This window comes from Eschscholzia californica, unplaced genomic scaffold, assembly GCF_041429995.1.
Source record: "Eschscholzia californica isolate CP2 unplaced genomic scaffold, dmEscCali1.0.p SCAF_5, whole genome shotgun sequence".
NCBI classification, from domain to species: domain Eukaryota; kingdom Viridiplantae; phylum Streptophyta; class Magnoliopsida; order Ranunculales; family Papaveraceae; genus Eschscholzia; species Eschscholzia californica.
The window spans coordinates 47,321,308-47,344,404 of NW_028238472.1; the positions used below are offsets into that span (position 1 = coordinate 47,321,308).

The 23,097-nt window shown below is 36.9% G+C and overlaps 2 protein-coding genes across 3 annotated transcripts; one reads left to right on the forward strand and one right to left on the reverse strand.

Moving 5' to 3' along the window:
• The first annotated feature begins 1,465 nt into the window (after nucleotides 1-1,465).
• On the forward strand, nucleotides 1,466-12,525 carry LOC147539890 (uncharacterized). 2 transcript variants are annotated; one of them, XR_015225114.1, is made up of 10 exons: nucleotides 1,466-3,114; nucleotides 3,655-4,128; nucleotides 4,252-4,553; nucleotides 6,542-7,279; nucleotides 7,763-8,032; nucleotides 8,151-8,312; nucleotides 8,421-9,320; nucleotides 9,446-9,661; nucleotides 10,760-11,661; nucleotides 11,746-12,525. XR_015225114.1 is itself a non-coding variant. In XM_086639941.1 (10 exons), exons 1-10 carry the CDS (start codon nucleotides 1,674-1,676, stop codon nucleotides 12,194-12,196), a joined length of 5,175 nt encoding a protein of 1,724 aa, XP_086496067.1. In that variant the 5' UTR covers nucleotides 1,466-1,673; the 3' UTR covers nucleotides 12,197-12,525. The 2 variants fall into 2 exon arrangements, 1 of the variants encoding a protein (XP_086496067.1); XM_086639941.1 differs by having other exon boundaries at nucleotides 10,760-11,020; nucleotides 11,786-12,525.
• A 1,703-nt stretch (nucleotides 12,526-14,228) lies between these two features.
• On the reverse strand, nucleotides 14,229-20,871 carry LOC147539891 (putative clathrin assembly protein At5g35200). The gene is made up of 16 exons (XM_086640532.1): nucleotides 20,620-20,871; nucleotides 19,686-19,809; nucleotides 19,530-19,599; nucleotides 19,231-19,328; nucleotides 18,756-18,897; nucleotides 18,578-18,678; nucleotides 17,845-17,928; nucleotides 17,631-17,681; nucleotides 17,393-17,458; nucleotides 17,241-17,306; nucleotides 17,022-17,102; nucleotides 16,531-16,608; nucleotides 16,158-16,316; nucleotides 15,969-16,044; nucleotides 15,634-15,749; nucleotides 14,229-14,896 (listed from the first exon to the last, which is right to left on the reverse strand). The coding sequence occupies exons 2-16, from the start codon at nucleotides 19,785-19,787 to the stop codon at nucleotides 14,528-14,530; spliced, it is 1,659 nt and encodes a 552-aa protein (XP_086496658.1). The 5' UTR covers nucleotides 19,788-19,809; nucleotides 20,620-20,871; the 3' UTR covers nucleotides 14,229-14,527.
• Nucleotides 20,872-23,097: the final 2,226 nt, after the last annotated feature.

The window sequence follows — 23,097 nt, forward strand, 5'->3', positions numbered from 1 at the left end:
CCTCTCTCTCTAGATCTGATCTAGAGAGAGGGTGGAGACCCCCTTAAAGGTCCGAGCAAACCTTCAATGGGTCTGTTCGGACCTCCATGGAGGTCTGCTCGGACCTTTAATGGAGGTCCGAACAGACCTTCAATGGGTCTGTTCCAGACCTCCATTAGAGGTCCGAACAGACCCATTGAAGGTCTGCTCGGACCTCTAATGGAGGTCTCCACTCTTTCTCTAGATCTGATCTAGAGAGAGAGGAGAAGGAAAAAAAAATTTTCATTTTTTTTGAAGGTTGAAGGTCGCCGGCCTGAAATTGGCCGGTCGGCGACCTTCACCGGTGAAGACGATGAGGTGGCGAATACATGAGGTGGCAGAGAGAGAGAAGTGAGGTGGCAGAGAGAGAGAAGTGAGGTGGAGAGAGAGAGAGCTGAGGTGGAGAAGCTATTTTGCTTTCCCCCTAAATAAAATTGTCAAACAAAATTGACCAATTTTTGACCAAGTCTTCACACCCCAGAAACTATTTTGCTTTCCCCAAAGCGCTGGCCTTCAAAAAAACATTATTTTGGACAAACTTCTTCTCTCTGAAATCCGAATAACCCTTTTTCTAAGAGAGAGGAAACTGTAAAGTTTATCGTTTCCTCCGTCGAGGAGTTGTCCCTTCACCGAAATCTCTATTCATTTCCTTTTACGAGTGTGTTGTTCTCGTTTCTTGCCCTAATTTAACATCTATTACCATCCTAGTAGAGTTTTTGGAGTACAGCAGAGTGGTACAACTGTAGAAATCAAACGAAAATATTGGTATGGGAAGACGATCAGAATCACCAAAATTGACAAATCATCTGACTAACCATTTTTAATTGTCATTGAAGAAGGAGGAAGTGGGTAAAGGTGGTGGTTTCTTAAGGTGATCCATCCGTTGATGAAGACTGATGTTTCGTCCATTGATAAAGATCAAAGATTCCTTGTTTAAACAACTACAAAAAATATAACGGTTAGGCATCTAACTACCAATCCATAGTCCACGATCCAAACGATTGCAAGTGTAAGAAAGAAAAGTTCGTGATTATTTTTACAAAATTCCGTTTGACAGACTCGCAGGATCTCCATTTCTCTACGTGGTTTATAATTTCTACTTATGACAATAAAATTTTATGACCTTTAAGGTCTTTTTATTCGCGATCTTGATGATCTTTTCATTTTATGACTTTTAGGGTCTTTTCATTTAGTTTTTGTCTTCTTACTCCTTTCCCTTTATGAGGTATTTTACGTTTGGAAGTTCTGTGTTGTACTTTACTTATGTAACTCTCATGATGTACTCAGATGAGTTAAAAATCTCAACCATGTAATGTTATGGATTGATTTCCAACTTATGAATGAAATTCTTGTTTAACTCAAAAAAATAAAAAGAATAATATGTTTAAGAGAAAAAATAAATAAAATAAAATAAAATAAAACGTGAGAAATGAAACTTTTAGTATTTTAACAGAGAATATATGGAGGCAAAACTCCCGTCGTCCTTCTCAAAATTTTAGACATTTGAACCCTATAAATATCGTAACAGAGAATAGAGAGAGAGAGAGAGAGAGAGAGAGAGAGAGAGAGAGAGAGAGAGAGAAGACACATTGAACACAAAAACGCTGAAAACAAAAATAAACCGAACAATCACAAAACCCTCAATCACACTCATCATGTCAAAGAAGAAGATGAAACCGACCTTATCAGAACGACCTTTATCATCTTCATCTTCAATCACTTCATTATCTAATCAATCTCAAGCTGTTTCTTCATCTTCACCTTCACCTTCACCTTCACCTTCACTTTCATCATCAATGGTTGATAAATCATCATCATCATCATCAAGAACAGTTGCAGCTTCATCAACACTATCTTCTGTTTCAGCTTCCGAAGAACAAGTTGGTTCATCAAGAGATGGAGGCGGACAAGAATCAGTGTGTATCGAACGTCGGAATGATCATTCCGTTATTTGTAAGTGGACGATTCATAATTTTCCCAAGGTTAAAGCTAGGTCAATTTGGAGCAAGTACTTTGAAGTCGGTGGTTATGATTGCCGTCTTCTTGTTTATCCTAAAGGTGATTCTCAAGCTTTACCTGGTTATTTCTCTATTTACCTTCAAATCATGGATCCTCGTGGTTCTTCATCTTCTAAATGGGATTGTTTCGCTAGTTATAAGCTTTCTATTGTTAATCATTTTGACGAGTCTAAATCAGTACATAGAGATTCTTGGCACCGATTTTCTAGTAAAAAGAAATCTCATGGATGGTGTGATTTCACTCCTTCACCCACAATTTTGGATCACAAATTAGGTTTTCTATCAAGTAATGATTCAGTTCTAATCACAGCTGATATTCTTATTTTAAATGAATCTGTTTCGTTTTCTCGTGAAAACAATGAGATACAGTCTTCTATTTCCCCATCCACATTGTCTTCATCTTCTATTGTTGTTACTCCAACATCTGATTTTCTCAGTGGCAAATTCACTTGGAAGGTTAATAACTTTAGTTTGTTTAAAGAAATGATTAAAACTCAGAAGATAATGAGCCCCGTTTTCCCTGCCGGAGAATGTAATATAAGGATTAGTGTTTATCAGAGCACTGTTAATGGAACTGAGTATTTGTCTATGTGTTTGGAGAGCAAGGACACAGAGAAATCCGTTGTTGCTGATCGTAGTTGCTGGTGTTTGTTCCGAATGTCAGTGTTGAATCAAAAAGCCGGGTTTAATCATATGCATCGTGATTCTTATGGACGGTTTGCTGCTGATAATAAATGTGGTGATAATACTAGTCTTGGATGGAACGATTATATGAAAATGTCAGATTTTATTGGGGATGATAAAGGTTTTCTAGTTGACGACACTGTAGTGTTTAGTACATCGTTTCATGTGATTAAGGAATCAAGCAACTTCGTGAAGAATGTGGGATTGCTCGGAGGAAGGAGCGGAAGTGGGGGACGTAAATTTGATGGACATCTCGGGAAGTTCACATGGAGGATTGAGAATTTCACTAGGTTGAAGGATCTTTTGAAGAAGAGGAAAATTACAGGTCTTTGCGTGAAGAGCAGGAGGTTTCAGATTGGGAACCGAGACTGCCGTCTTATTGTCTATCCAAGAGGTATTAGTAACATTGCTTACTTTTTTACATATAGATTGGAATGTGTTAACACCTTTGTTTCTCAATCCAACATTTATTATTTTTGAAAGATTGAATGAGTATGTAGCCAAAAGAACTAACATGTACAATTGCCTTCACAGCGAAACTCCTTGATCAATCAGGTTAGCCGATAAGGGAAAAACTAAAAATAAGGACACAAATATATCCTGACAATACCTGAGCCTTAATACATATTCCCAGGCATCTGTTAGATAATAAAAGGATAGAAATCTTGCTCATTCTTTGCCTCTCAACCGTATGAATAGAGTTCTTTGGATCAAGTGAATAATGTTGTATGAGTGTATGGTTAGAGTCTTTTATCTTAGAGAAATGTGATCTAAACTGTAGCTAATAATCCACATCTTTTTGGGAAAAACATAGTTAAGCTCCTACAAACTTATGTTATTAATTTATAACGTGAAGAAAAGAGAAATAGAAAAAGAAATCTGTTCAAGAAAGGGAAGAACTAATCAAAGTTGCACTTTTACTTCATGGCATCAGGGCAGTCCCAGCCGCCATGCCACCTTTCTGTGTTTCTTGAAGTCACGGATTCCCGAAACACTGCCAGTGATTGGAGTTGTTTTGTAAGTCATCGTTTGTCAGTCGTGAACCAGAAGATGGAGGACAAGTCCGTGATGAAGGAGTCACAGAACCGTTATTCTAAAACTGCAAAGGACTGGGGCTGGCGTGAGTTTGTGACTCTCACTAGTCTTTTCGATCAGGACTCCGGGTTTCTCGTTCAGGATACAGTCATCTTTTCTGCGGAGGTTCTTGTCTTAAAGGAGACGTCTATAATGCAAGAATTTTCTGATCAGGATAGCGAGTTAAGCAGCTCAGGTAACCAAACTGATGGAGCTATTAAAAAAGCTTCATTTACATGGAAGGTCGAGAACTTCTTATCCTTCAAAGAAATAATGGAAAACCGGAAAATCTTTAGCAAATTCTTCCAAGCTGGTGGATGTGAGCTCCGAATTGGTAAGGTGATGTTGGTTTATTTGTCAGTTGCTTCGCTAGAAAGACAGCTTGTTTATTAGTTTTTGCTCATCACTGGATGTTGTTTCACCAAAATCACTTCCTCATTATCCTGGTTTGGTGCAGGTGTTTACGAGTCGTTTGACACCATATGTATATACCTAGAGAGTGATCAATCAGATGTGACTGATCCAGATAACAACTTTTGGGTCAGATACAGGATGGGCATAGTGAACCAAAAGAACACCGATAAAACTGTGTGGAAAGAGTCCTCTATCTGCACAAAGACGTGGAACAATTCTGTTCTCCAATTCATGAAGGTATCAGATATGCTGGAGACAGACGCTGGTTTTCTTGTACGTGACACCATCGTGTTTGTTTGTGAGATCATGGATTGCTGCCCTTGGTTTGAGTTTTCTGATCTAGAGGTGAGCATAAATGTGTATGTCCCCTTCATTGAAAAGGAAATAAAATCCCAGTTACATACATTGTTTCTTATTTTTTTCTTCTCTCCTCGATTTCTTGTTTCTTATTTTTTTCTTCTCTCCTGTATTTTAACTTTTAAGTTTTAGCGCACCCAGACAAACATTTTGTTGTCTCTTCTGTATGTCCCAAGTCAACCAGTTGCTCTACTTGAGTTATTGAGTTAAAAGCCCCACTAGCACTTGGTTTCCGTTTTAGCTACAAGAGTGTCAAAATAGTGAAAGTTACATAGACGGTTTTCAGTTTCATGCCGATCCTTTCAGGCGTCCAAAATTTACTTGTCCTTTGACGGAGAAGTTTGAACTTTCTTTAGGCCTGTCAGTTTTAGCCCCGCTAGGTTAATATGGATATTGTATGATCATCTTCACATTTAGGTATTCTTCTCATGTTATTTATCGAAGGCTGTATCCTATTAGCATGTTAGGTCTTAACGTTATGGAAGTATAAATATACCATCATAATGTTGAATAAACGTCTTACTTTGACAAGAGAGATAGGGGTATTAGCTGAACAAAGTAAATGTGGATCTGGCAAGGGATACTACCATGTTAATTACAGGGTTGGCCGAAGAGTTTGTGTATATGTAGATCCATGTATTTTAGTTTGGAAAGAAAGGTCAATTAAAGAAAATCGAACTATTCATCTTTCTTCCCATCCTTATGAATGGAAAGGCAAGTAGCGAGGATATACATTCCATCATTGCTAGATCGATCCCTTTGGTTCGATGAAGAATGTGCCAATAATGGGATTTTTGCAATAAATGGGAAACTTAAGATGCTCCGGGATAGAAATGAGGGACTGTCTACATTACCTCGGTTTAGTCAGATACAATTTGAGGGATTGTTTATGATTTTTTTGGGGTTATACAGTTATAGAGCCAAAAAACATGCCTAGATAGAAACATAAGCTGGTTTCGTAATAGGACAATAGTTGGTTGACTCGAAGGGAGTAATCCAGGGGTCGAGGACTAACTGGAACTGCTCGGCCATATATATCAATAATACATTTATCAACAATTCTATGCACATATATATATATATATATATATATATATGTCATTATAATGAAGAGGTAACATAGAAATGCTGTAAAACAACTTAAGTCAAATAAATTAAATTAAAATATGATGTTACCACATAATTACACTAAAAATCCAATATAGCTCGACATAAATATTTAATTGGAAATACAATATAATATCTGATTGGAAATTGATTTAGACATGTCCTCAGCTTAAATATAACATTATTTGGAGATCAAATGAGTTTGAAAACCTTGGATGTTAGGTTGAGTTCAATCAAGGATAGCCGGACTTCAATAATATATGATGTAGAGTTGTTAGCTTATTTATGTATTGCGTTCGACACAGTTAATAGTTGGATGGAGTGTCACTGCTACGAGGCATATACTCCTACCCGACAAAAGAATTTAAGTCTTTAAAGCATAACATTATTGAAAGTTACTCTAAATTGGAATACGGTTTTGTGGAACCATGTTTGAGTACCAGGTAACTAGATCCCTCGACATACAACATAACTGAAGTTATTCTCCCATGACCACATCTTTTGATTACTTTTGGTATTTTTCTGTCTCTCTCGTCAAATCTAATCGGTATATTCGGAAACAAGAAGATTCAGATCAGGGATGACGTAATTCCTACACCTTGAGAGTTTTTTTAGGACAAGGTAAAAATTACAAGATGCAATTTTCAGTTCGTAAAGCCGTGAAGTTAGACAACATTATCGATTCTTTTTTCAATAAATGCAATTTAAGTTTCATTGAGGTTTCTATTTTTGCGATTATGCTCTTTATTTCTGGCTACTCACTTCTCCATGCGTTGAACACACTTCTTATCCGTTTCGTTCCTTTTTTATTTTTTATTTTTTAGTATGTTGTGATTCTAACTTCTTTGCTTTGTTTTCCTTTTTATCAGGTTTTGGCTTCTGAGGATGATAAGGATGCTTTATCGAGTGATCCTGATGAGCTTGTTGACTCTGAAGATAGTGAAGGAATAAGTGGAGATGAAGAAGACGCCTTCAGAGACCTTCTCTACAGAGCAGGATTTCATCTAACATATGGAGATAATCCTTCACAGCCTCAAGTAACTATGAGGGAGAAGCTTTTAAAGGATACTGTTGCTATATCTGGTTTTTTGACTGGACTCCGTGTTTATCTTGATCACCCTGCCAAAGTTAAGCGCTTACTCCTCCCTACAAAGCTATCTGGAAGTACAGTTGGGAAAAAAGAGGGTTTAAGGACTTGTGAATCTTCTCCAAGTTTGATAGATATGTTGATGGGGGTTAAAGTGTTGCAGCAGGCAATCATTGATTTGCTTTTAGATATAATGGTTGAATGCTGTCAACCTTCAGAAGGAAGAAGTGATGACTTCTCCGACACAAGCTCAAAACCTTCTCCAGATAGCAATGGAGCAGCCACCCCAACGGAGTCGGACAATGATGATGGAGAAACAGATGATGCACTACCTTCTCTTTGTGATAGAAATAACATCGGAATAGGTGGAAATTCAAATGCATATGCATATGCTGTACAAAGCTCAGACATAACCGTTGGCTTATCTGGAAGTGCTGTTCCTGGGCAACCTATTTCAACTCCGGAATCAACTGCCGGCAGTCTCTCCGCAGGCAATGTTTTTCTTCAATCTCTTCCGAAGGTACAGTTAGTTTGATACATGTCGAGGAAGGGATAACAGTAGTTCACTTCTATGCAACACCGATATCAATAAAGTATCAGTATCTGACATAGGTACGAGGTGTCGTACTGTAAGAAGATAAAAGCCGACACTAGAATACATGCATACACATATTTTCTTTTCTTGGTTACCAAGTATTAAAGTGTTTACTTTTAGGTGCACCTATTTACTTTATACACAACCATTGTTATGTTTATACAAAAGAAATGCAGAGTGGTATTTTATGATCTTAACACTATTTTGCAAGTACACAAAACATGTACTTACGAAATGTCACACCACTGAAGTGATGGCGAGTATCCTAGTATCTAACGACAGTGTCGTATATGGCAAAAATATATGGGGGAGTTTCCATGTTACGTAGATTTAACGTATTTAGTCGTTTCTGTTGCTCTTGTAAGCTTCTTTCTCATGTATTGACTGCTTGTACAAATTGGACATTAGACTAAGTGGCGGGAGCAGTCGGAGGAGCTCCTAGGACTGATTATTAATACACTGAGAGCCCTAGAAGGTGGAGTTCCCCAAGGTAGCCCTGACCCGAGACGGAAGACTCAGTCTGCAAAGAAGATTGCTCTAGTACTGGAGAAAGCGCCTCATTATCTACAACCTGATCTTATTTGGTTGGTACCCAAATTGGTTGACCAGTCAGAGCATCCAATTGCTGCTCGTTTGCTCATAGAACGGATTCATGCAGCGCCAGCACTTCGAATACCTGTAATTTGAATTTACTGAGTCATTGTATTCTCTTCAACATTTTTTGTTTAATTGCATTAATGCTGATTTTGGTTCTAATATTTAATCTTGTTTTTTAATTTTCGATTTTGTTCCTCAGGTAATGAGTGCTATTAGTGAATTGAAGTTAAGCAATGAAGTATGGGAGAGCATTTTAGTTGACTCCTTACGGTTGCTGCGGGATTTTAACCATGAAACACTTGCAGCCAGCATCAGTTTTGTATTCAAAGCAGCATCGAAGTGTCAGCAGCTTCCAGAAGCAGTACGTGGTTGCTTCTGAAATCTGTCGGGTTTTTCGTAAAATAATATTAGAAGTAGCATTGGGTAGTCTTCTTTTTCCACATTCTAATTTCTTTTTTCTGCTATATAGGTCAGAGCTGTTCGTTCCAGGCTGAGTACTTTGGGTGCTGAGGTTTCAGCTTGTGTCCTTGATATTCTAAGCGAAAGTGTGAATACTTGGATGGATGTTGCGGAATTTATATTAAGAGATATTTGTTCCAATTGTGAGCTTAATGAAACTTCCTCAGCCTGTAGGAGCTCCTCTCTCGGTCAACGTGAATATGACGAGAGATCCCATGGAGAAGATGATTCACTTCGTCACTTTTCTGACACTTATATCCTGATTGATATTTTAGCCATACCTAGCCTCAGCGATGAGGCTGCCAATGTTTTTGAGAGAGCAGTTGCTGAAAGAGCTATTTTGGATTATACAATAGCCATGGTCTTGGAAAGACGCCGTTCTCTAAGATTTAGTACTAATTTCATATCTACTATTGAAAATTCAGCAGCAGAAAAAAATATGGAGTTATTGCCAGTCCCAGATGATGACTTCATTCCAGTTGTTGGCCTGGCAGAAACATTGTCTCTCTCTAGAGACCCGCAAGTTCAGGGCTTCGTGAAGAAACTTTATTCTGTATTATTTAGACTTTATACAGACGATGGTTGCCGTGAGAGATTGTTGAAAGGACTTGTTGGTCGTATTTGCTGCAATACAGATAACTGTCATGAAGTAGATCTCGATTTGGATATTTTGGTTTTCTTGGTTCACGAGGAAGAAGGTATCATGAGGCCCGTTCTGAGCATGATGAGGGAAGTTGCGGAACTTGCCAATGTGGATCGTGCGGCTCTTTGGCATCAGTTATGTGCTAGTGAAGCTGAAAATATTCGTAACAGTGAAGAAAGGCAAGCTGAACTTTCAAATATGATTAGAGAAAACGACACTGTATCACAGAAGTTGACTGAATCCGAAGCAACTGCTAACCGAGTTAAGGTATAATCTCACATATGAATAGTCAATATATCTCATCTCCTGTAACTAATCAACCCCTTTGCAACTACGCTGATTGTTGTAGAGATCATTATTAATATTGTTGACATTTTGCATAAAAATGGCAGTCTGAGATGAAGACCGAAATTGATCGGTTTTCTCGGGAAAAGAAGGAGCTGACGGAACAGATACAAAATGCCGAGACCCAGCTTGAATGGATTCGATCGGAACGAGATGATGAAATTAAGAAGCTCATCTCCGAGAAAAAGGTCCTGCGTGATCGCCTTCATGATGCTGAGACACAACTTCAACAGTTAAAGTCCAGGAAACGTGAAGAGTTGAAGGTAAACCATATCTGTTTTTTCTCTCTGCACCCTTCTTTCAGAATTTGAACCAAGGTTACCTGGTACGCAGATCGCTCCGGTACGTGATACGGGTACCGGTAAGCGGTACGTTACCATGTGAGTATCGGGTACGCTAGGGGTATACTTCTTCGGTTCGCCATTTTCGGTTCCAATACGTTTTTGACTATTTTCCTAGACAATATGTACTCTTTATGATGCATTTATAATAGATACCCCTATTTCAGATAATTTGCCTCCATAAAATTTTAAATCTAACTGGTTAATTCATCAAATTCTTGTAGTTAACTATTGAACTAGTAGAAATTATAGATTTTTTACGAAGACTTTGGATTCATTAAGACTAAAAATTCCGGCACGCTGATTTTGGAGTACTGTATCGCGAATCCACCCAAAAAGGGTACGGTGAATCGGGTACGCGGTACGCTAGTGGGAAGAGAGTATCTGGTAACGTTGATTTGAACCATCAGTTACATAGACTGAATTGGTTATTAGCATCATTTCTATTCAATAACTGTAAATTGAATGCTCTCCCTATCAACTTTCTCAATGATAGATGTATATTCTGCTGGTGTGAGTACCTGCATTATTCTGATTTTGTCAACTTTGACTCCTTATGGTGGTTACCTTGTAGTTTGGAAGAAGAAAGCAGTGGAGAATCATTAGGACATTATGTTCAGCAGACTATGGACATGTTTGAATGTTAACCCGATAGTTATCGAGTAAGAATCTCTAGGGGAATCGGAGAAAAGATTGAAGAGAAACCGATGTTCACTTGTGAACACCTCTCTATAGGAATATACAGAAGGACCATCACTTCAAGGATTTGTTTAATTTGGTACCTTTGGGTATTCATGGCGCTCAGTCCTCAAGTCCTGTAATTGAATTCTTGAATACCATTTACTTTCACTCCAGAAATTTGTTTGTTTGGGGTCCATAAATGCTAGGTTTGGATATATATGTTACATATAGCACTGGTTGTGAATGGTTATAGCGTGTAGAATATTGTTTGTCTGAAGGGAAGTAATAATTATACTGTTCTTAGTTACTAAGTCAATTTATTTTTTTAATGCCGTGCAGAAAGTAGTGAAAGAGAAAACCGTTATCGCTGAAAGGTTAAAAGGTGCAGAAGCTGCTCAAAAAAGATTTGATGAAGAACTAAAACGCTATGCAACAGAGACTGTGACTCGTGAGGAAGTCCGTCAGTCACTCGAGAATGAAGTCCGGAGGTTGACACAAACAGTTGGAAAAACTGAAGGAGAAAAACGAGAAAAGGAGGAACAAGTTACGCGATGTGAAGCATACATTGATGGAATGGAAGCAAAGTTGCAAACTTGCCAGGTTATTATGTTCTTATGTTATTGATCGCCATAGGATCTTTAAGCATCACACTAATCCCGAGGGGAATAAACTAATATGCAGTTCTCCGACCTGCACATTCCCTAATGACGCCGTGGCCCAGCCCGTACAAAATTGAATATGCTGTACCGAGTCCACCACCACCACCACCACATACTGGAGGTCCCAAGTTTGATTCCCATGGAAATAGAAATCCATGACTTATTGAACTTAAGTATAAATAGAGATAGGAATAGATGAGCTCTAATGCCCCATATGATGGCCTTAAGGGGCTTTATATGGCCTTTAGGGCCCAAGATGTATTTGAGATGGTAGTGATTGAGCTTGTTCAATTCATGATGTATCCATGCCATGTAATGATGTCATAACTCTTGACTCCATATAAAAAAATATGCTGTACCCGAGCACATATATACTTCGGATATGCAGTGCCCCTACCCATACAAACCCACATGATGCAGTCCACCTGTCCATACATATGCTGCATCTGGAGATATCCCGAGGCCCAGCCGTATACACCTTGAATATGTAGTACCCTGAAGCAGTCGCAGAACCTATTCATACCTGCTGACGTAAACTCGTGAGAGGAAGCTTAAATTTCCATCTACAGTTTGTGGCCACACGTATCCACTCGGACATTTCTGGTACGGACCATACCCAAGCCTAAGACTCTGAGAGTAAACCCTTTTGATACAAGGCTGATGTAGTCGGTGATATTAAATATGAGAACTTTTGTTTTGTATGCAGCAATACATCCATACCCTCGAAGCTTCACTACAAGAAGAGATGTCACGGCACGCTCCTCTGTATGGTGTAGGTGTGGAGGCACTCTCGATGAAGGAGCTAGAAACACTATCGCGTATACACGAAGATGGTATTAGACAGATTCGTGCCCTCCAGCAACAAAAAGGAAATACTGGTGTAAGCCCTCTCATGGGCCATCATAATCTTTCTCCTTCACTCGGGTTGTATCTGTCAGGCTCGACTGCAATTGGTTTACCCTCTTCTCTAATCCCAAATGGTGTTCGATCTCATGGCAACGTTCAACATAATGGTGGACTCAGGCCTTCTCTTATCCCAAACGGTGTTCGATCTCATGGCAACATTCAAAATAATGGTGGGCTTGGGCCTTGGTTCAATAACCACAACAGGCCCTAGAGACAGCTTCTGTAATGAAATGTAAGTGTGTTCTGCTCCTCAGTTAGCTTTTTCCTTCACAAAGAGAAAGAATCAACCAACATGAAATTTAGATTTTTTTTTTTTCAAACCATAGATTGACATATGCACTGATACCAGTCATTGGTATCGGTCAAACAAATGTAGAAAAGAATTTGAAAGAAGTAAAAGATGAGAGAGAGAGAGAGAGTTTCAGATGCCATTTTTATAGCTTCTGAAATTCTGAGTTGGAGGTGGTTGTTAAAGGAAAGAATTGATGGGGGTTTACATGGCTGAATAGAGTAGTTATATATTGGAGGATTTTTCTTTCCTGTTTGTCAGTTACTTACCTTTTGTGCTTGCTTCAATGATCCTTCTTGTATGTCAAAATAGTTTCTTTTTGTTTCGAGGAGAGACGGCTGGTTTTGTTTGCAAATACCAGCTGGTTTGTAGTCTTAGGCAAATAGTTCTTTTCCGCGTAGCAGGCCCGTGCTTTGTTAAAGGTTCGTAGAAACTCTATATGCGCAATTGCGTCTCTGAGTATAATAGTGTTTATATTTCAATCTTCTGCTGGCATATGAGTTAGTAAAGAATTTTTAGCTTTAAAATTTTGGAGGGAAGAACATCTTACTGTGAAATGAGAAATAATCATTCTCACTGAGAGAGGTGGGAATATTAAAATGACTATCGTCAAGACTTTTTGTAGGGCACATATCAGAAGAGGTAGCCAACTGTTGTAGGAGGTTTGAGTTATTTGAGTCATAATAATACTCAAAATAGGTAAAACAGCAACAAATATTTTACAAAATTTAGTAAGGTCAAAATATCTACAAAATTAAATCATTTTACGGTCCTTAATTGTTTAATTTTCTTTTGAACATAATATTTTCATTTCGATAACTTATTTAGAAAGTGCTAACATGATCTACTTTCAATATATTTTTCTCAAAAGAAAAAAATTCAAAAAATGTTGTACTTTTTCTTTTCCATTTTTACGCTAACCAACTCTATTTGTAGAACGCAAATTAATTTGCGTATCTTGCAATCTCGAACGACTGATCTTACAAGTTCAATTTGCAGAAAATGCAAACTCTGTTTGCACAACGCAAATTTGCTTTTCAGAGTTGGAAACTCAGTTTTGCAGGACTTGTAAACTTTGTTTGTAGAATGTAAATTCGATTTACAGATCTTATATACTCTATTTGCAAAACGTAAATTCAGATTACAGATTTTACAAACTCAATTGTTGATCTTGTGAATTCGGTTTGCAAAACAAGATCAAAAACTGAAAGTATCTTTTTCTTCAAATCTGACAACTTCTTATTCATTAACTAATGTTAATGGAGAGTAGAAATCAAATTGAAGTCCCATCTACCATGTTAAATCTGATTAATTAAATTACTTGAAAATGAAAAACGTCAACACAATAAGTTGGGTGGACGTCCTCGGTAATACCATGCCGTTTCCAAGATTCCATGCCTCGGTGTGTGGAGGGAGATTCTGGTGAAGAGATGTGTAGGGAGACGTGAGTTCTTCGAAGATCTAGGGCATAGACAAAAGACGGTAAATTGGGTGAAAATAAACTCTGGTGGAGGCTTATACATCGTCCCAGAGGGAGACGCTGTTAGTCTATAACCATGCATGGTCGAAGTAAATTGACCAAGCCAATAGAGTGCAGGGAGGCCCTAATAAAATTTGGGGAAGCACCTTTGCTGGTGAAGGTAGTCCTTTTTATAACATATTTTGGTTAGAGGTAATGCCTATTTGAATCGACCTAACAATTAATTTTGATACCTGTCCAATTTTATTTAGTTGATCTGTAAATAGGCCAAGCAGCTCTGTAAATACTAGCAATTCCTAAGCTCACAAAGAGCTGCTTTTACATGTCAAGATTTCCTGTACAAGTCTGTAAAAATACAAGTTGATTCATATTCATACTGTAATTAGAAATTCACCTCTCAATAGTAAAAGAAAACAAAATTAGTTCATACTATACTAATATTAACTAGTATAAATTGGACACGTTACACATAAATGATAAAACCTAAGTTTTTATACATGTAAACAGTAATCACAAAAGTTATTTCTAATCTGGTTTTCAAATAATAAAAACAACTCTTTTTCTCTGCACCAATATGAATCTGGTTCACAAATGATCAAATAATACAAGAAATATGAATCTCTCTCTCTCCCTCTCTCTCTCTCTCTCTCTTCAACCTAATCAACAACACTCTTCACAGTCACTAAAACATAAAAATACATGAGATATGGTACAAATTTTCAGTACTTCAATTTCCCTCCTCTTCTTGTATTCAACTAATAGGGTTTTTCTTTTCAAATAAGACCAGCATTTGGGTTGTAAGTTTGAACAGGCATGCCTGAGCCATATGGGTGGAGACCAGTACCATAAGTTGGGCCGAAAGGATTTAAAGACTGTTGTTGTTGTTGTTGACCCATCATCATCATCTGCTGTTGTTGTTGCTGGAACAAGAAAGCTTGTTGTTGCTGTGCCATTGCTGCCATCTGTACATTAGCCGGTGCAGATACCATGTTTGAGGCAAAGAATGGGTCTTGGGCTACTGGTTGCATTATTGGGCCGGACATAGGCATGGGTTCCCATGGGTTGTAGCTTGTGGGTTGGCTGGTCCGTCTTATTGCATCATCGTATAAGCTGTCCAATGTCAGCTTGTCTAGTCCACCGCCCTTTTTGGAATAAAAAAAAAGATTAGTCTGAATTTTCATGAACACCGAAAAACAAAATGAATAGGTCTAACTTGAGAAAATGATCGAGACAGTTGATTAATTAACATAAATTTGGGTTTAATATTAGTTATAGATTAATCGTCTTTTTTCAGATTCGAACTCCAAATTTTGTTTGAGCCATTACAATTCTTCACGTCGAAACCAAAAAACTGGAAGCTCCCTAGATTTATCTGTGCAAGTATGATATATGGGGGGAGAAAAGAGGTTGACAGATTAGTGGTAGAGATCAAGAATGTCAGGAAATATCATAACGTCGCTTCATTTAAGACCTCTTGATGATGACGAAGGAGAGACTTCTCATAAATAGGGTTTACAGATTCAGTTGATACTCAATAAAGAAGCAAAAGAAAAGGGAGAGAAGGTTCGTAGATTATAGGTTGCTGTGTTTACCCAAAAGAATATCGACAGAAGAGAATTAGGGATATTGAATAAATATTTTCTCAAGGAGAAAACATATTTTCATTAGCTAATATTGTAATTTGTAAGAAAGATGTGTAGATTCCACTCTCTAACTGCTAAACTAGCCGAAGAGCAAGAAGTTCAAGAATGAAAAGACAAAACGAGAAGATTCTTAGGATTGTGGGGTTTCGACTAAGAACGGGTTAAAAGAGTTTAGTGAAGGAAATGTACGAAGTTCATGTAAGATATAACAATAACACAGGATAAAAGGAAGTTACCAGCTTGCTAACGGTCGCGGCACTTTCATTTGAGCTTGGGGCTGTCACAAGTGCTAACTCCCAGCCTGTAGTTCCATTTGTAAAATCTGGAACAGCTGGACCAGTTGATGCATCAGCTGAAACCATATTAAAACATAGGTTATCATCAGTCTTTGCGGAATGCCCAAACTGTAATCAACTTGAATTCAACTAGATTAGATCAACTTGACTTCTATCATTCTCATTTTACTTGAGGACCAGAGTCTTAAACTTTTACACTGTATCATCGATTTTTCAGTCAGATTGTTCTCGAAGCTAAATATGGTTAGTAGTATACAATATTCTAACAAACTCACCAACAGGAACAATAGCAAGAGCCAGAGCATTTCTCTCGTCCAATTCTGATGAATCAGGTACTGTGTCATTTAAACCCTGATAACCACAAAACCAACATTTATAATGTGTAGTAGAGGCTTCACACGTAATAGCAGTATACTAATCTATTTTTGAGAAGGAAGGGTTCGGTTGATTAAGGGAGAAATTACCAACAAATCCGGCATTTCAGGAACAGGAGCTTTTTCAACTTTAACCGCTTCTGTTGGAGGGGGTGATGCTGGATGCTCCATTTCCACTTCCTCTTCTGGTGTTTTCTTATACTCAATGGCCAATACCTCTTTTGGAGCAGCAATTTTCTCACTGACAACCTAGTTTGATGAAATAAATAAAGAATATAGATAGAAATATAGAGAGTGACAAAGGTTGAAGCTCCTAACAGAAAGCTTTGGCTTCTAGTCTGAAAACACTTGGACAACATTTGTTACACTAAAAATCCTATTCCGTTTACTAAATCAGTGAGTCACAACATATTTAAGGCATTCATGTATAACTAAGCTCTGTAAAAGAAAACAAATCCAATACCTTATCTTTGGAAACTGTTGAAGATCTTGGAGCATCTCTTACGTAATCCTCCATTGCTGTTAAGAACGATTCTGGGGGCTGCAGTTTTAACGAGTAAAATTACTCAGCAATGCTCATTCTTATTATTTTTCGTTTCTCTTTTTTGCTTTTTTTTGCTTATTTTTCTACGAGTCACTCCGGTATAGGGAGATTAGAGGAAGGGCCCTTCTGCTTAGGAGTTAGGACAATCTCAGCCTCAGGACTCAGACCACAGTTACAGCATCACGAGGACGTAACCTAAATCCGTGGAAGAATTGAGATGGTTAGACTAGAGTACCCTCAGCCGGTAACTAACATGGGTAAGGGCGTAAGGCAGCCGTTTAACCGGGCACAGATTGCCAACACTTCTTAGCTCTTGCCACCTACAGCTGGATTACTCGGGAGTATTATTTCCAGGATTCCGGTCCAGAGAATACCATAACAGATGTAAATCAAACACAAAGCATTAAAACCTGCTCAATCTTGATAAACCTTTCTCCACGCCCAAGATCAAGGCTTTTACAAATTTCGTAGAATTCTGATAGTCTCTCCCCCTGGAAGTTAATAAATCAATCGAGAAAAATGTTGGGTTAGAAGGCATGGGTTGATCATACGAATTCTCTTTTTCTACGTTCCTTCTCTTATTACATAAAACTATCCAGATCAGTAACAACAAGATAAAAAATAATTACCTGTTGGCCGGCCCTCCTATAAATATCAAGCGCCTTAATAGCATCACTTCGTTGCATCTCAAAGAACTGTCACAAGTCCAAATTTTATAACCACCATTGACAGTTCAAAAGTATGAAGCTAGGTTTCCCGACAACCAAAAATTTTACCATACCTTATCAACCAAATTGATTGTACCATTGCTGATTGCATTGTAGATCTTAATGCTTTCACTAGCAACCTGTTCAATAAAGACCAAAATAAACAAGAAAAATGAAGATATTATTAGCAATTCATGCTGGCACGAAAAAATTGTGCCTGCTCAATGAAGACCAAAACAAACAAGAAAAGTAAAGATATTAATAGCAATTCATGCTGGCACGAAAAATTTGTGAAGGAATAGTTTTACATACCAATGAAAGTGCCAATTGAATCACAAAATTATAAACTGCTGCTCCTTGTGGCTGTAAAAAAGTCAGATGTGAATATATCCAAGCGACATATATAAAAAGATATAATATAATTCAAATAACAAGAAAATGGAATAGCTGACACAAAATTCAGGTGGCTAAGCTATATGAGAAGTAAATTAAAAAAAAAAATGGAAGAGAAGAAGGAAAAGCATACCTGGCAACCAAGAACACGAAAAAGAAGCTGTTGCAGAGCTGGTAATTGCTCAAGCAATTCAATAGTTTTCAGATCTCTTGTTCTCTGCAAACAACACCCAAGATCATGTTTAAAAATGATGTTTAGAACTATCATTGCATCAACCAACCATGTGGGGAAAATAACAGAAATCCAAAGAAAAAAAGGAAGACTTGAACTGACACTATAATGGTGAGCTATGCAATATATAATTCAATAACAAGTCTACCACCCTTTGGTGTAACGGTTGGATACCCCTTTTAAGCCCATGAGGTCGTGGGATCGAGTCTCGGTGGAAGCAGTTTGTCATCAAGATTTATCCCATATAATTTAGGCAATATATAAGGTAAATATTGTAATAAATTTGTCGGGCTTTAGGCCTCTTTCATATTGTCGGGCTTTAGGCCTCTTTCATATTGTCGGGCTTTAGGCCTCTTTCATTATGGTTTAAATTAGGCGGTTATCGCGCTCATCACATCTTTATGATGTATCAATGCCTTGTAATGACTAACGTAGATTGCAGTCGATTTCTCAAAAAAGAAAAAATCAATAACAAAGTAAACAGTGTGACATTAGCACCTCACATTGACCAAGTTAGCCTGAGTTTTTGAAATAAGAAATTTAGTTAAGGTAGTAAACACTATGTTGATAAAGAATGTAATATGAAAGACAAAAATGAGATACCAAACAGAGAGCAATATACTAAATTTCTTACCGGGGGATCTGTCTCAACATCGTATCTCAAAATACGGAAACTTTCAAGTTTCTCTTCCAAAAACAGTGCATAAGTGCGGACCCAAGCAGAATAATCCCATGCTGAAGATCAGATAATCATGTCAGGAATTTTATTAGCGGTTTCTAGATATGTTTTTTCCTTAAAAGCCAGTTATTACCATTTGCACTTGAATCATCCTTAAAATGTGACATGTTGAGCATGTGACTCCTGCTTCTTCCGTAGCTGACGAGTTCTTCACGGAATGAGGGGTCAACTTCCCTCAAAGCACGATGTATAACAATTAATGTTTTCAATGCAACCTAAAAATCAAGAATTAGCGAGTTAGACTGATGAATATCACAATATTATTATACATTAAAAGACAAAACAACCACTGGACATGTTTATATTGTGCGCAATGTAGCTAAAATGAACTTTGTTTCTTCTTAGAGATCGAAGCCTCATTTAAATTGGACTACCAAATGTCCCTCTTGGAAAGGCATTTCTTGATTGAAGGTCCTAAAATTTCCTCCATGACTAGTTAGACGGGTAAGCAATCATGGTGAAGAGAATGAGACCTTGGTGTTTAAAATGCTTTTGCAACAGAACTAGACCAAAATCAAATCACTGCATTTCCATTATGATTGACTTACCGCCCAGTTATGTGTCTTTGCAAGACGTCTAGAGAGAGCATGGATGCAGTAAGCAACATCAGCACGAGGCCTTGTTGCTGAAATAGCAGCAAAGATAGCTGGAATTCCATAGCACCAGAAATCAAAAGAAAATATTCAATTATTTATTTTAGTGAGAACAATAACAATATTAAGTCAAAAAAGTAACACACACCAAATTTCTTCTATAATTACAAGTGAAGATATCAGGTAAAGGAGACCGACTTAGACATGTAGCAACACATATACATGTATACGTTCATATAAAAAAGTCCAATCACCTCGTATATGTTTTTCCTTTGCTGGACGTTCTACATGGTTTGTAGCTCTAACAATTGCAATATCCAATTCCTACAAAAATCCAATCCTCTTAATGTAACAAACAACCTATTCTGAAACAATCACTGTCACCACACGAACATCAAAACAGTTCTCACCTTGTAATCACTATTAACTTTCGCTAGCCCCACAGTGGTGGAGTCCTTGATTGCTCCCAAAGCTTTTCTCAAGCTCTTCTGTGTACCTCCTCCTCCAGACATTCTTTCTCCTTATCACGAAACTCTACAAGAACCCCAAAAAAACGTGTTCAGTATAGAGAACTTCATAATAACCTGAATTGTCAAAATTAGGAGATATTATGGCAAATCAAAAAGTTAACATTTATTAGATTATATCATTGAGATGTCATAATTAATGGCATGCGATTTCAATGATCTTCATTCGAGTTAATGAGCTCAAGCCTAAATTTTCAATAGCATTTCATAAAGTCTATATCATAGATAAATTTGTGCAATTAGGTTTCCAGTTGGTGCAATTAGTGCAAAAGAGGCTCTATCAACAACAAGCAAGTTCATTTGATCAATTATCACGCCAGAATCCAGATATTGTCAAAACAAATAGATGGCTCAAATTTCACATGCCATCACCGACATAGAAACTAAACTGCCTTAACAATATTTGAAGTCTAAATTAGAACCTCAGGCAATCAATTTTCAAACCTAAAAACTTTGTTGATTTGACCTTCTAATACAAACTACTCTCATCAATTCCAACCACAAAACAGTAAAATTTTGATGAAATAATCAAAATATCATTTACTAACAGAAAAATCAAGAGTTTAATAGAACAAAATGATGAAAAAAATGATTAGAAGAATAAGAAAAACTAGTTTAACTAAATCAACTCATGATAATAGAAGATCTAAATCTGCTAATAAATTAAAAGATTTTCTTCCATACTCCAACAAACTTATCAAAAAATAAAAAATAAAGAAGATTAAGCTTGTTCTTACAAATTTGAATTCAAAATTGAAAAATAATAATTTAAAAAAAAAAAAGTTAACTGAAAAAAATCGGAGAAATTAGAACTTACCTGAACCTAACTCGAATCAGAGAGAGAAAGTAGAAAGAGAAAGTAGAGAGAGAAAGTAGAGAGAGAAGAGACGTAGTTTTAGCTGAAGTTGAAGAAGACCTTCTTCGTCCTTGAAACGACGATTAAAAAGAAGAGAGAGAGAGTTTGATGATTTTTAGTTGAGTCGTCGGCGTCAGACATAATAATTTGTTTCTTTTCTGGCGACTAAACTTAACCATGGTCAACTTATTAACCCCTCTCTCTCTTACAGCTATTTGCATTTTCCGTCCTAACTTAATTATATTAAAACCTAATTATTAGCCAATAGATATATTCTGAAATACAATTCTTCTCAGATCCAACGGTTTAGTACGGTCCGTATAACTAAGTAAGTAAACGATTGTGTTGTTTTCTAGTGTGGACGGGAGAAAATTCAAAAAGTAGGTGCCATCTAGACATATTTTCAATTGTGCGTGTCAATTTAGGCCTTAAAGTTTGGGTGTCCGTTGGAGGCGCTCATAATTTGCTCTTAACTCACCTCTCTCTTGCACTCTCTTTGGGTCTTCGACTGGTCTGAGTCTGTATTATTTGAGTCTAATACAGATTAGGGTGAGGACATGTGCCCTCAGACTGTTCTAGTTTGTGGGAACGCTAAGAGTGAGTGGCCTGACGTTTCAAAAAAAAAGGTAAGTAATATGGATCCACCTGATTCCCACTGGTAGTTTGTAGTATGAGGAAAATCATTAAGTGATCATCTTTATACATCTTTTTAGAAGAGTTATTTCCTTTTTGGCCCTCTATTTTGTGACCAGTTTCCTTCTTGACTCCCTATTTTTCATAAATTCAAATTTGACTCCTTATATTCAAGTAAATGCCATAATTACCTTTCCTAATTTCAAAATAAAATATTACAAAAAGAGATATTTCCACCTCACCTATTTTCAAGTAAATGCCATAACTACTCGGAAAATTTTCTCCTTCGTTTTTAAATATTGTTAATATTTTATGATAGTTTTATTTTGAAATTGAGAAGGGTAGTTATGACATTTACTTGAAAATAGGGGACTAAATTTGAATTTATGTAAAATAAGGGGCCAAGAAGGAAACTGGTCACAAAGTAGGGGGCCAAAAAAGAAATAACTCTTTTTAGATTTTTTTTTTTTGAGAATTCGACAACGATCTACGTTCGTCGTTACAAGGCATTGATGCATCATAGAAATGTAATAAGCACGATAACCGCCTAATTTAAACCGATAATGAAAGAGGCCTAAAGCCCAACAACAAAGAGGCCTAAAGCCCGACAAATTATTACACTATTTATAACCTAAATTACATAAGATAAATTTTGATGGCAACTGCTTCCACCGAGACTCGATCCCACGACCTCATAGGTTTAAGAGGGGTGTCCAGCCGTTACACCAAAAGGTGGTGGACTCTTAGAATTATGTGAAGTTAAGTTTTTTCTAGTTTCCAAAATTACTCTCCCCTGAAGTATTGAATATATTTTATTTTCATGTTGTTCCCCGCTCTCATCTCTACTTCTCCCATTTCAACAAACCCTAAAATCGTAAATACTTTTCCTATCTTTTCTCCCTGCTCGATCTTCTTATTTCGAAAAATAACTACAACATTTTTGTAAATTGTCTCATTTCATATACGTGATTAGTTTTGTTCATACCCAATCAATTAGGGAGTTAACAATAACATGAGTAATCCTTCTCAAGTTCTTGTACAAAATCAATAAGATAAATAAATTGGAGTAATTCTTAAAAAAAATATATTTTAATGGTGGGTGATGCCAAATGGAGGAACACATTTATGTGAATCCAACACAAAGTAGAAGCAACCAAGGAAGTGAGCGGATATTATTAATATCACCAATCATATTAATTAATAAAGTCCTTTTTATTTTTCAAAGTGGGAACCTTCTTCCACCGACATAATTGTGCTTGTAGAGGCCTCACATTAATATGATATGTCTATTCCCCCTCCCTCTTTGGTGTTCTAAGTACATCCACTATAATTTCAACAAAAAAAAAGTTCATCCACTATAATTTGGACAAAAAAAAAGTACATCCACTATATTTTTTTGGTCGGTCATATTTCCTTTTGTATTTTATAGGTTTACATCGGTTCTAATATTAGTGGGAAATTATTTATAAGAATGAGGGTATGCACTTTCTCATCAAAAAGCATGTCTCAACTAAAATCAATTGTATTACCTTCAACAAAAAAAAAAATCAATTGTATTAGTATCTGAGTTAAGAATTCTATAATACGAAACTAAATGAAATGATTCCAAAATTTACAAACGTACAAGTACACGTTTATGTTTAATTTCAATATTTGGTTGGTCAAGTATTCAAGTGGTTGATAGTGGTGACATAAACTTCAAAACTTTAGAATTCTCAAACTCTATTCTTAGAAGTGGTGGAGCGGAATCTATGATTATTGAAATTGAGTTATTATTGGTAGTTAGATTTTAGGTTCTTTAATAAT

Bases quoted from the DNA above. Each gene is read 5' to 3' on its own strand.
- LOC147539890 (XM_086639941.1), top strand. From the start codon at position 1,674: ATGTCAAAGAAGAAGATGAAACCGACCTTATCAGAACGACCTTTATCA. The intron at 4,129-4,251 runs GTAAGGTGATGT...GGTTTGGTGCAG, and splicing joins TGGATGTGAGCTCCGAATTG to GTGTTTACGAGTCGTTTGAC. The intron at 9,321-9,445 runs GTATAATCTCAC...TAAAAATGGCAG, and splicing joins CAACTGCTAACCGAGTTAAG to TCTGAGATGAAGACCGAAAT.
- LOC147539891 (XM_086640532.1), bottom strand. From the start codon at position 19,787: ATGTCTGGAGGAGGAGGTACACAGAAGAGCTTGAGAAAAGCTTTGGGA. The intron at 18,898-19,230 runs GTAAGTCAATCA...CTTGATTTTTAG, and splicing joins CAAAGACACATAACTGGGCG to GTTGCATTGAAAACATTAAT. The intron at 18,679-18,755 runs GTAATAACTGGC...TCTGATCTTCAG, and splicing joins GGATGATTCAAGTGCAAATG to CATGGGATTATTCTGCTTGG.